The following is a 22,523-nucleotide window of genomic DNA, read 5'->3' as shown; positions in this document are numbered from 1 at the left end:
GAGAAGTGTAGGATGAAATTTTATAATAACTGTTTTTTGGTTTATAGAGGACTTGGAAGTGCCGGGATGACGCAGTGTTCCCGGGGAATTTGGTGAATCCTAAAGAAATTGTGGAGTTATAAAGGAGACATGTTGGTGAATTTCGAGAGGCCGAATAACAGTTGCTTTCTAAGGAGACTAAGCAGTAGCGTCCGATTGGTTTGGAGTTTGCGGGAAGGCGAGTACGAAGGCAGCGATCTGTGCATGGAATGTTGAAGGTTAATTGCGATGGTGGGTGGAGTGCGAAGACGCAAAAAGGTGGAATTGGGTGGGTGGTGCGAGATTTTGTTGGGCTACTGCATATGAAGGGATGACCAGTCAGCAGCCATGGCGGAAGCTAATGCAATTCGTGCAGCGATGAGGCTTTGTGTGAAGGTTTTGATTGTGTCGAGATTCGATCTCATGTGAAGACTGTCATCCAAATGGTTCGGAAAATTGCAGCTAATGCATCAATTGAGAACATTCTTCATATTTAGTCTCTAGCTAGAATTGTGAGGTCTGTTTTGTTTTTGTTTCTCATTTGTAGAATTTTATTGGTCCCGATTTTTTTTTAATATTTTGATTAAGGATGTAGGCATATATCCAAGTAATAAAGGATATTGAAGATGGGGCAATGACTACTGTAAGAACACATGAAGGATAAACTAAAAGATTCCCATAACTATTAGGGTTACACCAAGGCTCAACTTTAAGTCCTTATCTTTTTGCATTGGTAATGGATGAGTTAATGAGACATATTCAAGATAATATCTTTTGGTGTATGCTTTTTCGTAGATGATATAGTGTTGATAAATGAAACACATAATGGACTAAATGTGAAGCTTAACCTCTGGCAGGAACTATTGGAATCTAAAAGTCTTCGCCTAAGTAAGTCAAAAACATAGTATATGGAGTGTGAGTTCAGTGAGAATGGGGGTTCAAATGATATAGGGGTGAGGATTGGAGATCAGGAAGAAAAGTGAGCGCTTTCATTATCTAGGGTCCATCTTGCAAAAAACGGAGAATTGGATGAACATCTTAACCATAGAATACAAGCTGGATGGATAAAGTGGAAGAATGTATTAGGTGTGGTGTGCGACTGATGTATGCTACTAAAGCTCAAGAAAGAATTTATGGGATGGCAATAAGGTCAACATTACTTTATTGCACAAAATTTTGGGCGATCAAGCATCAACACATCTAAAATAAGTGTAGTTGAGATGAAAATGTTTCGTTGAATGTGTGAGCAAATAATAAATGAAATGATTAAGAATGAGAATATTTGAAGTAAAGTAGGAGTGACCGCAATTGAAGATAGGATAAGAGAAAATCGGTTAAGGTGATTTGGATTTATGAACCGAAGACCTACATATTCTCCAGTTTGAAAATTCGATTATGACATAGAGGCTAAAGACAAAAGAGGTAGATGAATACATAGGAAGACTTGGAAATAGACTCTAAGAAAAAACATGGAGTATTTAGAGCTAACAGAAGACTTGACGCAAAACCAAAGGCAGTAGCGTTTAGAAATTAGAATTCATACAGCCGATCATATTTGGTAAGATAAAACTTCGTTGTTGTTTTTTTGTAAACATTATCAATAAAATCTAGTCAACTCTATTCTTTTTGGGAAAAAAAAAAAAGAAGGTTTAATTGACTTATTTTTTTATTACATTGGAAATAATTGAATCATGAATCTATTATAATTTCAGGCACTATTTGTTGCTACTTCTTTTGACCTTTTATTTCATGTTTTAGTGATTGATTATTTTCTTTAATTTCTCTTTGTTCTCACTTTCTAAAGTTGCCTTTTTTTTTTCTTTTCATTAGGAAGCAATTTCACAATCTCAAAATTAATAGATTTTGATCATAAGTGATGGATTTCATAGGATTGTGTAGACTTCTACAAATCCATATGATTTTGGAAGATTTGAGAAGATTCATGTAATAGATTTCTATAAATTTTGATAGATTTTGCAACGTTGAATCTTAACCGTCAAATAAATTCAGTGGTGATAAATGAATATAGGTCATAAATCTAATCAAATGAAGTTGTTCATGCTCTGGAGCTACATCCATTGGAGTCGAAAAAAAAAAAGTCAAGATTATTATACAAACTGAACTCCTCAAAGATCCAAAGTTGCACCCTTTTCCAATCCTAGGATTTTAAAATATTTTAAAATCCTCTTGAATCCAAGTTTGATTAGACCTTTCGTAGTTTGTTTCGCCTAATTCATCACCTTATTCTAAATGTTTTTTTTCCCCTAGCTTTCTCTACTTGTACTGTAACTATTATTTTACCTAAAAAATTAATATCGCTTTGGAAAAAAAAAAAAAAAAAAAACATAATTATTGTAGGTCAATGATATTTGCGTTGACCTTGTTTATTTTTATTCGATATTGTTTGATTGGCATGCTTTATGTTTAGATTTTGCATTTGATTCGCAATTCCCAAAACGAATTTTTTATATTTCTATCTCAAGCTCCAATTTTGATAATAGACACGTTTGGTAAGCTATTTTTTCAAGTAATGATAGGTAGACTAATATTTTATATCATATTTATAAATCAATGATGTATTATTATTTATTAATAAAAAATAAGTATAGTAATTAATATTTAAGTAATAATTTAATAATTAAAAATCACATGATTTACAAAAAATAGTTTAACTAGTTGGTCTTCATGGTCTTACCCATTTTTTCCAAATGAGAATGAGATGATAATTTTTTAATGTGTCCAAAACATGAGACAATACACCACATGTCATTATATAATTAAAGATAAGTTTTTTTTTAAGCTTTCCTTCAATTGTATAATAACATGTTGCATACTTTCTCTATTCCAAGCACACATAATTACATAATTATATTTCTTCTTAATTGGTATATCCTTGGAACTTGAAATTGTTTTTCAATATCAATCCTCATCGCTACAACATCCAAAACCTTTTCGTTATGCACTCATATTCAAATCTTCTTACATTTTTTTTTTAATAAACGATATTATTTATACAAAATAAGTTGAGAAGTAGGCTTTTTATATATTAATTTAATTAAAACTTAATATATTGCTTGTATATAAAAATCCCCATGTCATGCTAATTAATCTATTTTCTTTGTGCAACTAGCTTGGGACTGAATGTTTGAGCTACCTTCATCGTTCATGAGTCTTTTATTTTATTAAAGTAATATTCTAAACTACTCTTTCTGATTTATGAAAGCAAAAACCAAATTTGAGGGTAAGAGTAGATGGCCCTCACGAGCTGGCCTAATTCGTATCTATCATCGTTTATGAACCTTACATAAAGCTCCTACTAGTACTAATTCCCTCTGTTTTTTTTTAACAAACAACATTATCTACAATAAGGAGGATTGTATTGGCTTGGCTTCACAATAGGCTAGTAATAATGTGGTTCAAATTCGTCTTTGACGATAATCGAACATAAAACCTCTCACTCAGAAGTGAAGAGAAATATCACTAGACCGTAATACTAATAACAAGGCTCCTACTAGTACTAATTCACCCTATTAAATACAATTACATAAATCTCTTTCCGTGACAAGTCCCCATTTAAAAAATCTAACGTGGCAAAATCCATGGAATAACGTACATTATCATCCTACAATATAATACCAACCATAATATCTTACAATTTGCAGCTAATAATACATTAATATCATCTTATATTATAATCTAATCCCATCATTTCATGACGAAATTATTATTAGTATTCTTCATAAACAAAAGCCACCCACCTTCAGTTCTCTATTTATTTTATTTGCAACCAGTTTGATGCATGTGAATTATTTATCACAAGTCGATATCCCCACCGCTCACTTTGCTTTCTCAAATATTTGTGCTCAATCATATATACTTCTTTTCTCCCAAGTCAACTACATTATTTTTCTTCAAGTTTTAATTTTTATTCAACTGCTTTTAGAAAAAGGGATTGTGTCAAATTGTGAAGGTAGGATATTATTTCTGAGCGTGATTGCATTACACTACCAACGATCAAATTAAATGATAGTGGTACCTTATTTTTATTAGATGGTATCGTATACCAACCTTCAAATGTTCAGTACCAAACCTTTGTACCAACCCCTTATATTTCAACACGTGCCCAACCATTTAACTCCAAAATATAACGGTGTTAACTTAATAAAACTAAGAAAATAAAATTAAAATAAAAAAAATAAAAACCCACCAAATCTCCCCAAGGCCCCAACCTGCCAACCCTTTCTCCTCGCCTCCACAAGCTCTCACTCTACAAATCCAAGGCGTTCTGCAAATGGATCCCTTTGATTTTCAATCAGATAATGGGTTGCAAAAATGAGAAGTGGGACAATCAGTCCATTTGCAGAACGCCTTGGATTTGTAGAGTGAGAGCTTGTGGAGGCGAGGAGAGAGGGTTGATGAGTTGGGGTCTTGGGGGAGATTTGGTTTTTTTTTTTTTTTTTTTTTTTTTTTTTTTCTCTCTTTAATTTGTGTTTTTTTTTCTTAATTTTATTAAGTTAACACCGTTATGTTTGAGAAAAACTTGTGTGGCGCTTGACTTGTCACTAGACTTTGCTGAGTGGCACTACATTCCACCCAAACTTACCACGTGGCAGTCTTAAATGTAATCTTTTATCATTCTTTTATAATAATTCTCATAATTATTTTTTCCTACTAATTAATATACAACATGATATCAACCTAATGGTTCATTTTTTTTCTTCTTCTCCTCTCTGTCATTTATCTTCTCAAAATTTGTATGCCATCTTCTTCCCCCCATTGTGTCTCTCCTCTCTCTAAATACAAATGTGCAGACTTGAATCAAATATCCTCAAAATAAGATGACACAATATGCCCTTAGCTTCAAACATTTTACATGAAAACATGGAACTAAGAGAGATAAACTCAATTGTGTTCCCTCTTTTATGACCTTCTTCGGTTGCTTTATAGCTAGTGACTCCTTCATTACTAACTTCTCTTAACTTTACCACCAAACCACTCATGTAGTCAATTTTAAAGAATTGGAATATTTTATTGGTTGCTTCCCATTATATAAGCTGGAGAATATAAATTTTTTTGAAGAAAAGCAAGAAACAGAACCGGGAGAGAGAGGAAAGTGAAGACTCACCGAAAAACATAAATTGGAGAGAAGATTTGGGAAGAAAAAAAAGGGAGTAAAGAAGAAAAAGTGAATCATTAGATTGATCTTATGGTGTATCTTAATTAGTAGGAAAAATAATTATGAACATTTTACATATAAAAGAATGATAAAAGACTATACATAACACTTGCCAGGTGACAAGTTTTGAGTGGAGTTTAATGTCACTCACTAAAATCCAGTGACAAACCAAACCCCACACAAGCTTTTCTCGTTATATTTTGGGGTTAAATAGTTGCACACATGTCGAAATATAACAGGTTGGCACAAATCTGGTACAAAGGCTTGGTACAGAAGATTTGAAGACATGCTAAAGCTACCAAAATTTAAGATATAATCTTGGGATGATTTCATAGAGATGTGACAATCACAAAAGGAGTTTCATACTAGTTCCTTGATGCGAGACTGATTCGGTTCTATCAAGGCTACGAAAATCTAACCAAATGCCTCAAAATTTCTAAGTTTAAATTCTTATAATTCCATTTCGGTTTCCCAATCATCTTATGGTTCTAACTTCAACAACCAAAAAAGTTAACCTTAACTAAAAGGTTCGCGTTTATCTAAATGAAAGACTCCATCAACGTTTAACGGCCAACCTTACTAGTTTGAAAAGATAATACAGGGATCTTACATTTGAAAATATGAGCTTTAGAAACTTCTTCCTCACTCCTTTGACACTTGACAGCTTCAATACCTTGGACAACCGCTGCAACGGGAGCTCAGGATCTTCTTCGGAGACCATGGTATCTTCACTACTTACCCCCTTATTTCAGGGCATTTCAATTACGATAATTAAGGTTGGTCCATATTCTCTACAAGTGTACAACAGACACAGTATTTCAGTATAAGCTAGTCACCCGAACGTTGGTATATATTGTTCATCTCCACCACTGTTTTGAGACATTTGGCTTCGGGTTTGAACTAGTGGAGTACCGAGTATTATATGCACAAAGTCCGTGAAAATAGAGTTCTGATCCAAGTGCAACAAACTCAAATTTCCAACCTATCGATTCCAGCGTCCTCCTCATTCTCAGAGTTGTCCCTTCGAGAAATTATATTGATCAAGTTCCTAGTAGCTTGACCGACAACATGGGAGGTCTTCTTTGCTGCTCCAACAACAGCAGGTTGCAAAGAGATGATGGGAAGATTCGCCCTCTCCTGTATCATTGCTGTATCATAAAATATTGATAACAATAGTTCAGAAGTCAGTGAAAAGCCTATATTAAGAAGATAAGCAGAAAGACGAATTCTAACATACACATTGTCTGCTGATGTGCAAGTGTACCAATCTGCCGAATCCCAGCTTCTGCTGCTTGAACGGCTTGAGTGGACTTGCTGACCCCATCAGCTATCTCTTGACTGCATGGAATGGAAAACAAAGTATGACATACATCATCCAATTTAAAATTTTGAAGAAAATTCTGATGTGAGCATATATAAAACACACAAAAATTGAATTTCAAAGCCTGGACGGCTGGACAGATATCATTGATGACCAATTGCGTTGTTAAGTAATTCCTCCTATCAAACCTGGTTTAGTGTATTTCTGGAATTAAACACCAGCGTATAACTCATAATTTTCCAAGGGAAAAAGAATACCACCTTAGACTGAATTTGTGCCCCTTAAAAACCCCACTGTAAGCCGATGGGTATACATGCATGGACTCGTTTTGGGGTTATAAACTAGCAGTTAAGGGATAGCTCGTAGAAAAGAGATGAGTTTAACTATGAAGAGAGACTACAAAGCAACCATGTATGACAAAAAATGAATCAGGGACTCAGAAATAATGATTTAGTTATCACCTCAGATCATTCAGTTCCAGCGTAAGATCACTTATTTCCATGCCTGAAAGCCTAACGGCAGCCATAGTACTAGGGAGTTCTTCACAAGCTGTATCCGCCAGCTTTGAAAGAGATATTGCAGCTTTCCCCATTGCCTACAGAACATACCAGAAACAGCTAAATTGGGACCACAATTTGGACAAGACCTCCAATATCCAGTTTAAACAAAGAAAAGGGCACCTAATTCTGCAAGCTTGTCTTGGAAAAAAATATATTTATCAAGAATTATAGTTCTGATTTTCTTTTGCAACCAAGACAAGGACTTCAAAAGGCCAAGACGATTAAAGCAATGAAAGAAGTTATTACACATTCCACGGCATGCAAGCAGTTGACAATGGATCCTTCGACCATCCAAATAACATTTGAACAGCACTCAAACTCTTCAAACCAACCAATTACAATTGTCTAAGGAATGGGAGGAGACAACCACTAGCAAAAGCATCAAAGACCCAATAACTAGTAGAAACATATATATAATAAACATAATATGATTCAGGGTTCAGGGTTTTTATGAAAAATGAAGATTCCACAGAAAATTCAGAACTCCCTAAGTTTTAAATGATTATCTAAGCATTAACGGATTGCTCTTTCCTTTGAATTGATATATTAATTTGAGCAACCTTTAAGCTGAAAAAAGACATTAAATTCGAGGAAAAGAAAACTTACCCATAGCGTCGGAACAGCTGCAATCACAAGGCTCGTAAATGCCACAGAAGTCTGCACAATGAAATCAAATCATGCACTCGTATCATCAGTGTATGAGCAAAATAAACTAGAACTTTCACATTTCCCATTTCTGTCAAGAAAGTTTACAAATTGGTCCCAATTTCCAAAACGAATTTACAAATCAATCCCAATTTCCACAACAAAATTACAAATTGATCCCAATCATCCACAACAGATTCACAAATTGAATTACACAAACGCAAAGTACAGTAATTGAGGCTCATACCGTGCACGCGATGAAGGCCAAGAGGAAGAAAGCCTGGTCGCTCAAGCTCAATCTGGCCACCGACGGATTCGGAACGCTAGGGTTTCCGACCTCCACAGTCCACTGACTTTCCGACGTGTCGTTTAGAGCTTGAATAAAAGCTCCATTGCTGGCCTCCGCTGCAGCCGATTCGGACCGGGACGACGTCGCTTTAGCGGAATCGGGAGCGCAGAGCGTGATTAAGCGGGAGGGCTTGGAAGTGGAGCGGAGAGAAAGGGAGCTGAATTTGCAGGGGCGGAGGAGAGCGATCTGAGAAGAAGAAGAAGATGAAGTGAGTTTGTTAGGGTTGAAGGAAAAAATTGGGGCCGAGTGGATTGAGAAATGAACAGATTTCATTTTTTTGTTTGCCACCAAAAATTTGGGAGCCAACTCCAAAGCTTTCACGGTTTAGCTAACCGCCATTTCTGATAAATCACACAGAGCAAGCAGCAGCGAAAATCACAAACGAACACTCGTGTGAACTTTGCTTTTGGGAAACCACACGTGTAAGCACCAAAGACTTCGGGTTTTTTTTTTTTTTTTTTTTTTTTTACCAAAAACCGTTTACTTTAAAATTAAATAGTAAAAAAGTGTTTAGTAAAATAAAATATACTGCTTATTTTAAAAGGAAAACTAACGAAAAGTTCTAAAAAATCTTTAGTTTTTAATCAAAAAGATAAAATAAAGATATAAGTGAATAGTATCAGGAGTGACTTTTCAAGGTAAAAATGTTTTTAACGTTAAAAGTGAACAATACCGAAATTGTTTCATTAAAATTTCCTATTTTAAAAGGAATGATCTCTAGACAACAATTTTTAAAAGCAGCATGTAGGTTGCCTTTAAAAGTTGTTTTAATAAAAAACAGAGTTGAGTCTTTAGAATATTTTTAATTCATGTAATAAGCTTATTAATTTTAAACAATGACATTATTTATCCTTCTAAACATTGCATTTACACTGCCTTTTCATACTCAGAACATTTTTAAAAATACAGTTTATCAAACGCTCAACTGCTTTATTTTGTAGTTGATTATTATTAAAGCACAACAAAAGCAATTTATTAAAAAAGCACAACAATCCTAAACTAACCCGAAATTATGTTTGTTTGTAGTGTAGATTTTTAGCCTCGACATATTTTTGACGGTTATATTTGATTCAACAGTTCTTGATTATTCAATTTAAGTTCGATAAAAAAATTCAATGTTTAAATATGTGTTGGCATTGAAGGGGCTTAGTTTATTCCCTCCCACTCAAATTCGATGCCCGCTCATCATCCTCTTCAAAATCCTACTTAATTATTGAAAAATATGTGTAGATATTAAGTAACTTTAAGCATTTAAGAAAATTAATTATTATTTTTCAGTAAAACACTTCTACTTGTAAGCGAGACCTTGTCAGAATTGTCAGCCATAAGCACTGAAACAATCAAAAGCACTCCATGCATTCCCAATACTTGGGGGATAAAAAATTATTCGGTCCTTAAGAGTATCTGGTACTCTAAATATTTTAACCGTTAGATTTTAATTTTTATATTATTATACAAATATTTTATGATTAAAATACCACATGAATGTCCAAGAAAGCCCCATCAAGGGACTGACCACAAAGTCGTTTGTCTTAATTATTGGAAGGTATGGGAAAATTGCCAATTGGTCCTTGTGCAATCGAGTAGCTACACTCTACTGGAGTTCTGTTAATCGTCTTCTTCAGCTCGTCTCGATGCATTACAGGTTACCCATGTCTTGCAATTTTTTTTTTTTTGGCCCATCTTTTTTCGTTCAAAGAAAAATAAATAAAATTTTGAAAAATATCTCACAAATAATTCAAGAAAAATGATTTTCACACATCTTTTTTACATCTTTTTTATACTATGTTTACTTGTGTCTCGATTATCTTTTGATCTGTTCAAAACCGAAGTTAGAAATAAATGGTTGTGTACAGAAAATAAAATGAATGCTTAAATCACTTTATTAATTTATGATGTGATATGAGATTGCAATGAATCAATCATCATGCTTAATTTCTTACCACGATGTTTTTCTGAATTTGTTACCCTCCATAATTTGGAACCGTCATGATTTTTTTCACACACGATATTCGTCCGTAAACTAATCTATCAAGGAGAGCACATTCGCTATAACGTACATGGCTCATGGATCACATTCATGGTCTTGTTTATGAATGATAACCAAGCTACGAGATATTTTACCATACAACTCGGTAGATATATATATATATATATATATATATATATATGTATGTATATATATGTATATATATATGTATGTATGTATATATGTATGTATGTATGTATGTATGTATATCTATATATATGTATATGTATATGTATGTATATCTATATATATATATATGTATGTATGTATCCCGCTGTTAGTATCTTCCGTTAGGAAACTAAAATACTAGAATGGTGATCTCGTCAATGCATGGTTTAGTGATCAGAAGAAAAAGTCCTACTCGATACACACAAAATTGCCTCCGTACTCGATAAACACATAGCCAATCTTTCCCTATTTTCCCTTATTAAATTCAAACTATATTACGGGAACTAAATGATTAAGTTCTAGACTATCGTTGTTGTGACATTATCTTAAATTAATGTCTTTCACCAGGCCAGTGTGCTTTTACCTCTTTCCAGGAGTTCACTTTTTTTGTAAGTCTAATCTTTTGTGACCATTAGCTTGCAAGTATATAATAAAGTACATACTGTTTGAGAACAATTCTAAAATAAACAAAAAATAACAGAAATAAACAGAACTTGAAATTCTAATATTTTATTAACCAAAAATACAGAAACTATAATGCAGAATGAAATTATATAATAAATACAGAAACTAATATAAGAATATCAATGATACTAACTTGATCACAGAAGGTAGAGGCTAGAGTAAATGCTATGTCCTTCGAATAGTATTTTCGTCTCACTCTTGTGCTTGTGGCTCTACAACGTCTGCTCGACCAGGATTCAACTTCCTAATTCTACAACCCGCATTGGATTCTAGAATTCTAGCGAATTTGCTTTGCGTGGTTACTCTTTGGAAATTTCGTACGGAAGAAAAAGAGGAAGAAAAGATGATATCACTTGGATACTGTGATTGCAAATATATAGGTTGTTTCACACCCTTTCAAATACATGTTCAGTGTATTTGAAAGTACACAACTCTTTCTAATAGCTATGTCTTTTAATCAAAACGTTTTTAATTAATTAAAAAACTTAATCCGAAAATTAAAATTAATGAATCTGATTAATTTTAAATTCCAAGGCCCAAGCCTTTGTCTTGATTAATTAATATTAATTGTATTTAGACTATATTATATTCAAGCCTAATCCACACAACCATAAGGCTCAAGCCTTCAATCCATTTCCAAATGATCCAAGTTCTAATTACTAAGAAGAAGGAATAAGCCTATATAAAGGCTAGTGAAAAAATAATGTTTCCCAATGTGGGACATGAGGGTCTCAAACTCCTACACATACTACAAATGTGATTTCCTGAATGCATTCCCGTAATTGATGATCCACTATCATAACTGAATGCAAATCATCCAGAATACATTCAAATTTTGACATGGAGAAGGAGAGAGTGTTAGCAAAGAGAAGCATTGTCCTAATGAAAAAGGCAATGATCTTCTTTATCACCCCTTGCGCTGCCATGGCAGCATCTTTGGCTAATAATCTTATGATATGTGGTTTAACTTTCGGGTGCACGGAAGTCTCTATCTTACTTTGATTTCTACCATACATCTTTGGTTTTTTGTTTTTTGTTAATTTTTTTTTTAACTTACGATATTATCTACACTAAAAGGCAGGGTGTGGGCTTAGCTCCTCACAATAGGCTAGCATAATGTGGTTCAAGTTCACATTTGACGAGAATCAAACCTAAGACATCTCACTTACAAGTGAAATTCACCAGACTGTAGTACCATACATCTTTGTTGAAACACCAGATATTCCCTCACTGGATTTGATTTGGTCTTTACAAAGGTTAACTTAACAGAAGGATTAATGTCACAAAAATTTGTGACTTTGATTGTGTATTTTGCAATTTTTCAACTATAGGGAGATACCATTGAAATATCAAATATGAAAGGTGTAAAGTGTACATTTCCATAATTTTAAACAAGGTTCTAAAAGACACTAGGCGCTAGTCAGGCGGCGGGCTGGGGCCTAGTGCCTAGGCGGCTAGGCGGGCGGCTAGGCAGATTTAAGTAAATCTATTATATTTCATGTAAATAAGTGTTTGTTTATATTTAAAATATATATAATTTCATCATAAATTACAAATTAGAATGACATATATATTATGAAGTATTGGAACATAATGAAAACATGGGAAACAAACATATAATGTATTAAAATAATAAATGCAAAATAAAAGTTATCTATTTTCTGTTTAAGTGAGTCGCAACCTAGGTGGGTGCTTAGGCGGATTTGGCCGGGCTAGGCGGGTGCCTCAGCAGGTCTAGGCACCTTTTCTTAATTTTCAAACGTCTAGGCATTAATTGAGACGGTGGTCAGCCATCTAGCGCCTAGATGAGGCCTAGGTAGCGCTAGGCGATGATTTTTAGAATAGTGATTTTAAGCGATGCATAGTCAAATTAGACTGGCCAGGAAACCACACATTTAGCCAAAGTTTGTTAACTTTCCTTGGGTATTTGGTCAAAATTTGTCAATTTAGTCAGACTCGACAAATTTGTAAATTATAGTATTATTTGCACATGGAAAAAAAACTTATTGTAACAGCGTCTCTAAAAGAGATTGGGTTCTATGATTGGATGTGAGACCCATATAAGTGTGTCCAAAATGGTGGAGGAGGGACGGGCAGGGGATTTTTGGGTGTAATGGTCCTCAATTCTAAAGGGGAAAATAGTTATTTTACACATGATCATTGCTGAAGAGCTAATCTCGTCTACTCTTTCTCATTAAAGTTAAACAAAAATAAAAAAGTTTGTCTTAAATTCCAAATAGCCTTTGTGTAAAAGGATAAAAAAGTCATTCGAAGGTTGAAGATTAGTCAGCCACTGTGTGTCGATGGAATCCTTATCTAGTTTTTCCATAAGCCTCAAATTTGATGGAGATTGAATAAAGTAAAAGGAAGTCCGACGCAGATGAAGTGTATAATGAATCTATCTATTTTATTAAGAGAATCTATCTATTTTATTAAGAGAATCTATCTATTCTATTAAGAGAATTTTTATTGTCAAATTTTTGCCACTTTTTTTTTTCAAGTTTGCTCTCATTTTTGATACACAATATTTATATAAGAATGGTAAAATAGTAATTTTGTATCTTTTGAGAAAATGACAACATCCCTATTTTTCCTATTTTACCCTTACTTTTAATACACAATATTTACATAAAGAGAGCAAAATGATAATTATGTAATATTAAGAAAAATATGCCCTTATTAAGAGATCCTATCATCATTGTCTCATACTCTTTTTAAAAAATTTAAAAACTAATTACGCTTCTTAATAAAAAACAAAAAAGAAAATGAAATTGTTCACACACAAAGTGATTAAGGACAAATAAGACAAGTTTAGCCAAATAAATTTGAGCACTGGACCAGTCTGGTGTTGAAACTAATTAGTGAAAGCCACTGTAAACTAACTTTGTATGTAAGCGCGCAAGATGACATTTTTGTCCCTTACAAACCCTCAAATCCACGCTATATAAGAAGGCTCTGGGATGTGTACAAAGCCATTAATGCGAGTGAGAGTACTCTTGAGAGAGAGTTGTAGCTACGAGGCCATTGGAAAACTGAAGAGCAAGCATGGTGGGGAGAAAATCTTTTGTTCTTGCCTTGTTGTTCATTATCCTTGTCACTTCTCGTAAGTCCCTCCCAGTACATATCAATCGCTAATAATTAGCACATAAGAATATAAGTGGCTAGAAACTTTAGCAACCACATCACGTGCCACTGATATTTTTTTTTTTTTTTTTTTTTTTTTTTTGTAATGCGCACGGTTAATATTCTTAATCTGCTAGATAATTTGCTCAATACCTAGCAAAGTAAACTTGAGAACTCAATTCATTAAGTATTCTAATAACATCTATATAGAATTTTCATATGTGCAGAAGAGACAGTGTAGCATAGTGAAGCTAAGACTTGTTGGTGGTGGAACGGGTACTTTTGCCTCCATCGTGGAAAATGCGCAGACTCTTGCCATAAAGCTGGTGGTATTGACTACCGATGCATCATGTTGCAGACTTGCAGTGCATCTGCGGGAGGCCTTGTCCTCGTCCTGCCGTTCGTCCCTAAACTAACGCTCATCACTCAAACTACATGCAAGAAACCCATGCCACTATAAATTTTCTGAAAAATAATTGTGCTACCAGTATTCATATACGTTACATATCATTAAAATAAGTTCATGACATTTTCATATTACGAGCTAATACAACTTTATACTGTTTTTTAATTATTACCACTCATTATTACTGTTGAAGCAACCAATTGGAAACTTCGCGGGTGCGAGGGTAACGGTATATCATTCCATGGTAATCTAATTTGTGAATACTATGAAGCATTGAAAGTTCGAATTGAGACAATTCTCCTATGATCTGTAACAGCAATGCAAGCCAAATAGCCTCAGTTTGGCAACAAATCTAACACATTTTTATGTAGTTTCATCAGTCCCAACTCAACCTCCTTGAACATATATACATTACACTGGTCTATTTGTTCCTAAGTTAATAAGAGACTTTCTTGGGTACTCTCATGGCCGGCCCTGAGGGTAGCCCAAGTAGGCGTCCGTCTAGGGCCTCCACTTCGAAGAGGCCCCCAAAATTTTTTAATATCCTATAAATAACATATAAATACAAAAAAAAAAAGTAAGAGATATCATAATTCATTTGTTGGTGCAGTGGAAATATTCGGCTTTCTTTTTCTTTGGAGTGTTGAGTTCAAAACACAGAGATGCCTTTTTTGGTCACTAAATTTTTCTTGTTTTCAAATTTACTGCCAATCCATCTGTCCAACTCCCAATCCATCTGTCCAAATGCATATAAAGTTATAAAACTCAAATCCCTTTGCAATCTTTTTTTCTTTCAACTTCCCAATCTCCCCATTTCTATTGAATTTTTAAACTAACTATCACATGATCTTGAAGATTGTACTTGAAGGTAATCAAAACTTTGAATTTATATTTTTCTTTTCAATAATTTTTTATTCAATGGATTATTTTAGTATTCAATTCGTTAGTGTGATGTTGATTTTACAAAAAAAACACAAGAGAAACAATTGACGTTGTTGAATTTATTATACTCATCAATCAAGTTTTATTGTTCTTTACTCCCTTGATCATCAAGTTTTATTGTTCTTCACTCTCAATCTTAAACTCTTGACTACAAACATTTAGTACATTTGAGTCTAAAAACATGAGCCATTTAATGTTTAAGTAATGTTTGTATATTTATCTTCTTTTTATATTAATTTTTATTGATATTGGATGTGGAAATAGAATATTTATGTATTTAGCGAATTTTTTTATACATATCAATCTACAAAGAACCGGAAATCAAAGAATATTAGGGCCCCATTTTAAAAACTCAGTGGCCGCCAAATTCTCAAGACCGGCCTTGCGTACTCTTGAGTACCGGTTACTTGGGCATTTTAACTATTAGATCTTTGTTTAACTATATAAAAATCAAGATCCAACATGTAGTATCCCACATCGCCCGTGAGGGCGTGGTCTTTGGGCCTTATATATCCATTGCCAACCTTAAGTTTCAATGAGGCCTTTTGTGGATGATGCGTGATTTATACGCACACAAACTAAACCCTCTTTTTGTCAAATTGTAGTATAGGTGCAAGTAGGGATCGTTTTGGACCGGGGATTAGGAGGGATTGTTAATCTCTTGGAAACTGACTTAAAAACGTAAAAACAATATAAAACACTAAACTAGACTCAAAGAATTCAAAAATACTTTAAAACATAAACTAAACAGATTCTAACAAGTTCAAAAGACTCAAAACTCTTAAAAACACAAACTAAATTGATTTCTAACTAATTTGACATTAAAGTAAAGGGGGATTTAGGTTTTGACAAAATTAAACTAAATGAACAGATTGCAATTAAAACAGAATGTAAATATGAATGTGAATAAAATATGGATGATGGAATAGCCAAGGGGTTCTTCTCCACACATGTTACACTTGCATACAAGATTGATTCTTAGTTGGTCTTTCGATAAATTATGAAACTCAACGCCCCGGGTTAATTAGGTCCGCTTAAATTAACCGTCAAGTTTTCCTTAAGTTAATGAATTGGATGGGTTAGCGCAACGCAATTCACCACATTCTCCAAAAGTCCTTTACGTGAACAGCACAATAAAGATACAATCAAAGATCATTAAGCATTATGAAAACTATAAGTGTTGACGAGGCATTCGTTACTATGATGAGCATGAAACTCGTGCCAAGAATTCATTTAACGCGATTGTTTATAAGCAACCTCCACTACTTGTGAATATAAGTTCATAACGATTAGGTGAAATTCACTTATATTCTAGCATCATATTTATGCATGAAAATTAAGCGCGCATTCTTAATAAACATTCATAAATAAGTTATCAATCAAACGGTTAAACAAATTGAATCCACAACTTATGAAATTCCAACGAAAGTTAATCAATTCATATTGCAAATATAAACATAGTTTCGAATCACCCCCTAGCTAAAGGGGGTTTAGTTCCTCATAACTTTGAAATCAAAGAAACACCTAAACATTCCAACAACTCAAACTTGAATTGTATGAACGTTTAGGCACTCTTCTCTTCCATTCCTCATACGTACAAAACAAAGAGAATTGAATTTAAACTTTGAAATCAAAGAAACACCTAAACATTCCAACAACTCAAACTTGAATTGTATGAACGTTTAGGCCCTCTTATCTTCCTCGTTGTTGTAGCACAAGGTCTAAGGTGAGGTTTGGGGAATTATGGAAATGGATGAGGAATGGTGGAAGGGGGACTCACGGTTTAGATTCTAAGGGGAATATGGGAAGCTCACGGCTAGGGAATAATGGAAGTGTTTGAGGGGTGTTGTGTTGTGAATGAGATGATTTTGAATGAATGAATGCAAGGGTATTTATAGGAGTAGTGGAGGGAACATATGGCTATGTCATTTGTAGGTGAAGTAGGTGGATGTTGTAGGTGAAGTAGGTGGATGTTGTAGGTGAATGATAAGTGGTGGATGTTTAAGTATTTAAAATAGGGAACAAAGCCCTTCCTTGCATGGCAAGGAAGGGAGACACAAGGAAACACACGACAATGTCCTAAGGTTGCTAGGAATGTTGTTTTTGTGTTCTAAAATGCGTAGGAGTTTTCAATGATGCTCAAACATGAGGTCTTTTTAGGATTTAACTTTCCTACTTCAAGTCTTCAATTTCGTCCATCCTTTTGGCTCCAAGCATATGATATCCATTCCAATCTCTAATTTGCTCCAAAAGGCTCCAAAAGGCATCCTTTTGCATACTTTGCCCTTAGAACCTGAAAACACACAAAAGAAGCATAAAGAACTAAAATAACTAAAGAAACATAACGTAAATGTACGAGAACAAGCCATTTAAGTCGCATAAATATGCTCCTATCAAATACCCCCACACTTAGCTTTTGCTAGTCCTCGAGCAAAACAGAAAAACAAAACAAAAAGAACAAAACACAACCTACACCTTCCAACAATCGTATCAGGGACTTCCAATGCACATGACAAATTAAAAATCATTATTCTCACAGATTTGAGCCATCTTTACACTTAAGTACATTCTTACTCATAGTCACCACATACTAGTTCACAATTAAGCATTTAAAACCATGTTTTGAATGTAGTAACATGCCTTAGAGAATTCCCTCAATTTCTTACTAGATGTACTCTCGTTTTTCACACAGATTTTCTGACTACACACCCTACACTAGGTATATGTGAGAAGATTGATGTAAACATGTAGACGAACACTCACATATGTTATAATAAGGAAAGCATTTTTTGGAGTTAATAAGCATGTTTAGATATGATCTCATGAATGGAATGCTACTACTTAGACGCGAGAACCAGTGACACCATAAGCCCATACCAAGTTCAAACTCCACAAATTGAAATACACAACACTCAAGATAGAAGTCAAGGGTTGTAACGGGGCTTGGGGTATGTGGATAACAAAGAAGGGATATGGAAAACAAAGGTTTTTAAAGAAATAGTGAGCAAAGCATTTGAATCAACTTAGAATTCACTTTTGAATGAAAACTCAACTTTTGAACAAAAAGGGAGAGTTTAGACAATTTACACCCAGAATTGGTGTTTTGGAACATTTCTTCAATCACTTATTCTTTCATTTTTTTCTTTTCTCTTTTTTTTTTTTTTTTTTTTTTTTCTTTTCTTTTGAATCTCAAAACATCAACACTTAAACATTCTCTCCCCCACACTTATTTTCTTTCATAATGTAACTCAAAAGGAATTCAATTAAGTCATGCTCACTATCTTTTAAGAACAAGGGTGGGGATTGTCCTAAACTAGGCTAGGTGAGGAAAATGTGGGTAAACAAAGAATAAAGGCTAAACAAGGCTCAACGGGGTTAAAACTTACAACATATACGAAGTATGGGAAGTAAGGCTATTTGGCTATGGTGGTGGTCACTACACAACTTCTTCTTGAATATGTGTTATGCAAATCAATAACATGCTTTGAATGAAATGGGCATGAGTTCTAGCATTTGGAACTATATGATGAAACGCCTTCTAAGTAGTAACCAAGCAAAGAATAATGAGATCATGCAACGACTTTAGAAAACAAGAAATCACAGATTAAACTCTCCAAAGAACGTTATAGGCTCAAGTCTCTCAGGGTTGTAGCGTTTGTTTGAGTTCCTTCCTTCAAGCATGTTACAAAAACAAATTTTTTTTCTTTTATGATTGCATGTGAAGTCATACATTATAACCATAACCAAGCATATACCAAGAGTAAATCATACTTTTCTCTATGTTTATAACTCTTTCTAACCGTCATGCAATTATAAACCAAATCCTTGTCATTGTGTTGGAAGGTATCCTAAGACACAAACACACAAAAACGACTCAAAACACTCTTTTTAGGCTTTTCAAAACAATTTTTTTTCAAATTTTTATGGTATTTTCGGAGTTATAAAAACAAAACATACTAAAATACTCTAAAACAACTTAAAAACGCCTTAAAACAGTAAGGAACAACATTTGAAGTTATGGGTGATAAAATCTCACGAATTTGTATCAACAACATTAGTTACCCCCCCCCCCCCCACACTTAAATCAAACATTGTCCTCAATGTTTTAAGCTTAAAATCACACCAAACAAAAGTAAACATAAAAACAGCAACTAAACATACTAAACATGGCAGAATGTAAATAACAAAGAGAAGAGTTTAGAGACGCAAATCTGGTTGTGGAATGTAAATTTCATCTTCTCCTTGTTGATTTCATTGAGGCTTGATGTTGTTGATTCCACAGGGGTTCCTCCCATCGTTGATTTTCCTTTGTGCTACTCTTGAACTGGGCAGCAGGATTCTTTTGGTCTCCCCCGGAGGTCTGAGCTTTCCCCTTTTATCTGTTTCTTTGTTCAATCTTTGCAGGAGTGGTCCCTTCTCTGGAAGTGTATCAACCGTTGAAGATGACTACTCGAGAGCAACGCTAGGTAAGCAATCAGGAATAGATTCCAGGCAGTTGGCTCCAGATCGGAAGACTGACTCCAAGTGCCGGCTGATTGCTTCTTTTACCTTGCCATGCGAGTAAGAACAAGGACAAAGAAAAAGACAGGGAAAGAGCATGATATGAGATACTTTTGCTTTTAACCTTAATGATATGAGATGCCTTTGCTTTTGAAGAAGCGGTGAATGAATCAGCACACTCCAATCCACCATTTCCTCCTGGGTCATCTATACTCCAGGCATCTGGTATCATCTTTGGGGGAGAAAAAATTGAGTATTTCAAGAGGCTTTGCTGGGAGTGCACCCTCAGAGGTGAGGGAGAGTTGGGCATTTTCTTCAGGTTTGCCTTGCCATAAAAGACGAAGGTCGACATATATAGAGATAATATCAAGTGGTGGTATTGTTCTTTTACCCTTGTCGACAAACGTTTTGATCCCGCAAATCCGGCTTTTTGAAATAGTGGCGCCTCTTCGATTTCTGAGCGACGCCCCTTCGATTTCTGAACGACGCCCCTTTGCTTTCTGAACGACACGTAGTAGTGCGGATGCGGCTCCTTTTGACAAAGCTGCACGCGGTTTCTGAAAAGCAGAGAAAGCGTCGCCGAACTTTGCGCTTGTCGGCTAAAGATGTGTAGTTGCGATGATGGCCTCCACGTGTTGTCTGAAAAGAAGAAATCTTTTGACAAAGTTGAACGCGTCTTCTGAAAAGCTGAGAAAGCTTCGCTTAACTTACGCCGGAAATTCCGGCGTTTTGAATCGGTGGACGCGTCGCCTTGGCTTCTTATAGAGGTATCGATCACCACAACAAACACACTCTGAAGAATTCCCATTTTTGAACATCGTCTCCGGCCCTTTGAAATTTAACTCCATCCACCCCTTCTCTTTGAACACTTTTGAAAAATGGCAAACCCATCGAACCTTAGCTTGGAATTGAGCCTTAGCAGTGATACGGGCGCGCCGTGTCAAGGTAACGTATGGCGCCCTTCTTTCTTATCTTCTAACGGTCCTCTTTCAGGTGAAGACTCAGTGATGCAGGACGCCACAACAGCTACAATAGTAGCTAGGAACCTCCTCACTCCAAAAGATAGTAGGCTGCTGTCAGGACGGTCCGATGAGTTGGCCGTTCAAGAGTCCCTCGCACTTAGTGTTCAGTGTGCGAGTTCTGTGTCCAACATGGGCCAACGCCTGCTTGCCCGCTCCCGTCAGGTGGAATCATTGATGGCGGAGGTGGAAAGTCTTAAGCAAGAGATCAAACTGCTTAAGTACGAGAATAGAAGTTTGCATGTGCTTGCAAACAACTATTCGACGGGCATGAAGAGGAAGCTTGATGAGCTGCAAGAATCCAATGGTCGCATGCAAAGTGACCGTCAAAGTGACCGTCAAAGGCTTGCGGCTTACTTCCAGAGGCACATTTTTCCTGGCTCGTCCAGCGTTTGGCCAAGTATTGAGGCCTCGAATGCTCTATCTCCGATGCCTTCCGCTCCGATGCCTTCCGCCTCGATGCCTTCTGCTCCGATGCCTCCCGCTTCTAGAGTTTTGCCAAGGAGTGGGGCTTCAAGCAAACAACCTTTGTGAAAGTTACATTATTTTGCCATGTTATTATTATTATTATTATTATTTTTTTTTTTTTTTTTTTTTTTTTTTACATAAATAAAATCAAACGGCATGGAATTGGTCCTTGAATGGAAGGTGATATTGAAGTGAACCGGCATTGGTTCAAATTCTAAAGTGGGTGCCTGGATCATTAACAACATATTAGTATAAAAGAAAATTGAAATTCGGGGAGGCGGCTTACCTGTGTGCTCCGACATAAACTCAAGAATAAACACCACTCCCTGGAAAGTTTCAGGGATATTGGACTTGGCCAGATTGCATGTGAGTATTGGTCCTTGTCTTGTGTCATAAAATTCAATTTCTTTGGGGTTGTTTGCCTCAAGTATATCCTTTTCTAGACATTCCCCAGTCACATCTTGCTCTTGATTCTTTGGAAAGGATTCGAAGATGCCTTTCTCACCCTCTTCTTCCTTGGATTGCATAATCCTGCAAGGAATAGGGACATTCAGTGGAACGGGGTTAGAAATAATTAACTTTGGAACAACCTTACCTGAATTGGATGGCGTAGGAGCGATAGGTGCCTGCGGCAAAGGTGTTTCCACCCTTGCCATAGGTTGCGTGTGTTCCTCTTCCTCAATTAGCAGCTCCTCATCCACTTCTTGCTCTTGAATTTGTTTCATGAACTCCATAATCTGCCTAATTTGCTCCTCCAATTTACCCAACTTCTTGTCTTGATTTTGTTCATCCTTGGTTTAAGTTTGGACTTCCTGCGTCAAAGTAGTAAGTAATTGAAAAATCGTATCATTATCGCTTGAATTACTTACATTGCTTTGGGCAGGTTGTGGTGGCTGCATAGGCGTTGTATAGAACTCCTCATATGGTTGCCAATATTCTCCTTGTTGAGTCTCCTCGACTTGGTTTTGTGAGCCCTGCACCAAACAAAGTAATTCATTAAGCTTTTGATTATAATCTATTGACGAACTTGAGTTTGGTTGGGCATATTGAATATGAGGTTGTGGTGGATGCATAGACGTTGAATAGAACTCCTCATAAGGCTGCCAATATCCTTCTTGTTGAATATGTTGAGGTTCCCACCATATAGAGTTTAAATGATCACTCCAATCGGAATTGTAAGTATTGGAAAACACGTCGTTCCTTGATTGATCATGATCAAATGTACCAACTCTTTGCGTTTGGTACTCTTCCATAAGCTGTGACAAAAGAGAAGCACTATCAAGTGTCATGTCTTGTGTCTAAAATAAAACTAAAAATATATGCACACAAACGAA

At 35.3% G+C, this 22,523-nt stretch overlaps 1 protein-coding gene across 1 annotated transcript; it reads right to left on the bottom strand.

Annotated features, from left to right (window-relative positions):
• Positions 1-5,704: 5,704 nt before the first annotated feature.
• Positions 5,705-8,459, bottom strand: LOC137729170 (chitinase-like protein). Its single transcript, XM_068468020.2, has 5 exons — positions 7,968-8,459; positions 7,682-7,732; positions 6,977-7,110; positions 6,432-6,532; positions 5,705-6,342 (listed from the first exon to the last, which is right to left on the bottom strand). The coding sequence occupies exons 1-5, from the start codon at positions 8,340-8,342 to the stop codon at positions 6,164-6,166; spliced, it is 840 nt and encodes a 279-aa protein (XP_068324121.2). The 5' UTR covers positions 8,343-8,459; the 3' UTR covers positions 5,705-6,163.
• Positions 8,460-22,523: the final 14,064 nt, after the last annotated feature.

Source organism: Pyrus communis, chromosome 10 (assembly GCF_041283825.1).
Source record: "Pyrus communis isolate YQ-2024b chromosome 10, ASM4128382v1, whole genome shotgun sequence".
Classification (NCBI taxonomy): domain Eukaryota; kingdom Viridiplantae; phylum Streptophyta; class Magnoliopsida; order Rosales; family Rosaceae; genus Pyrus; species Pyrus communis.
This window is presented reverse-complemented; position numbering and strand designations above follow the sequence as displayed.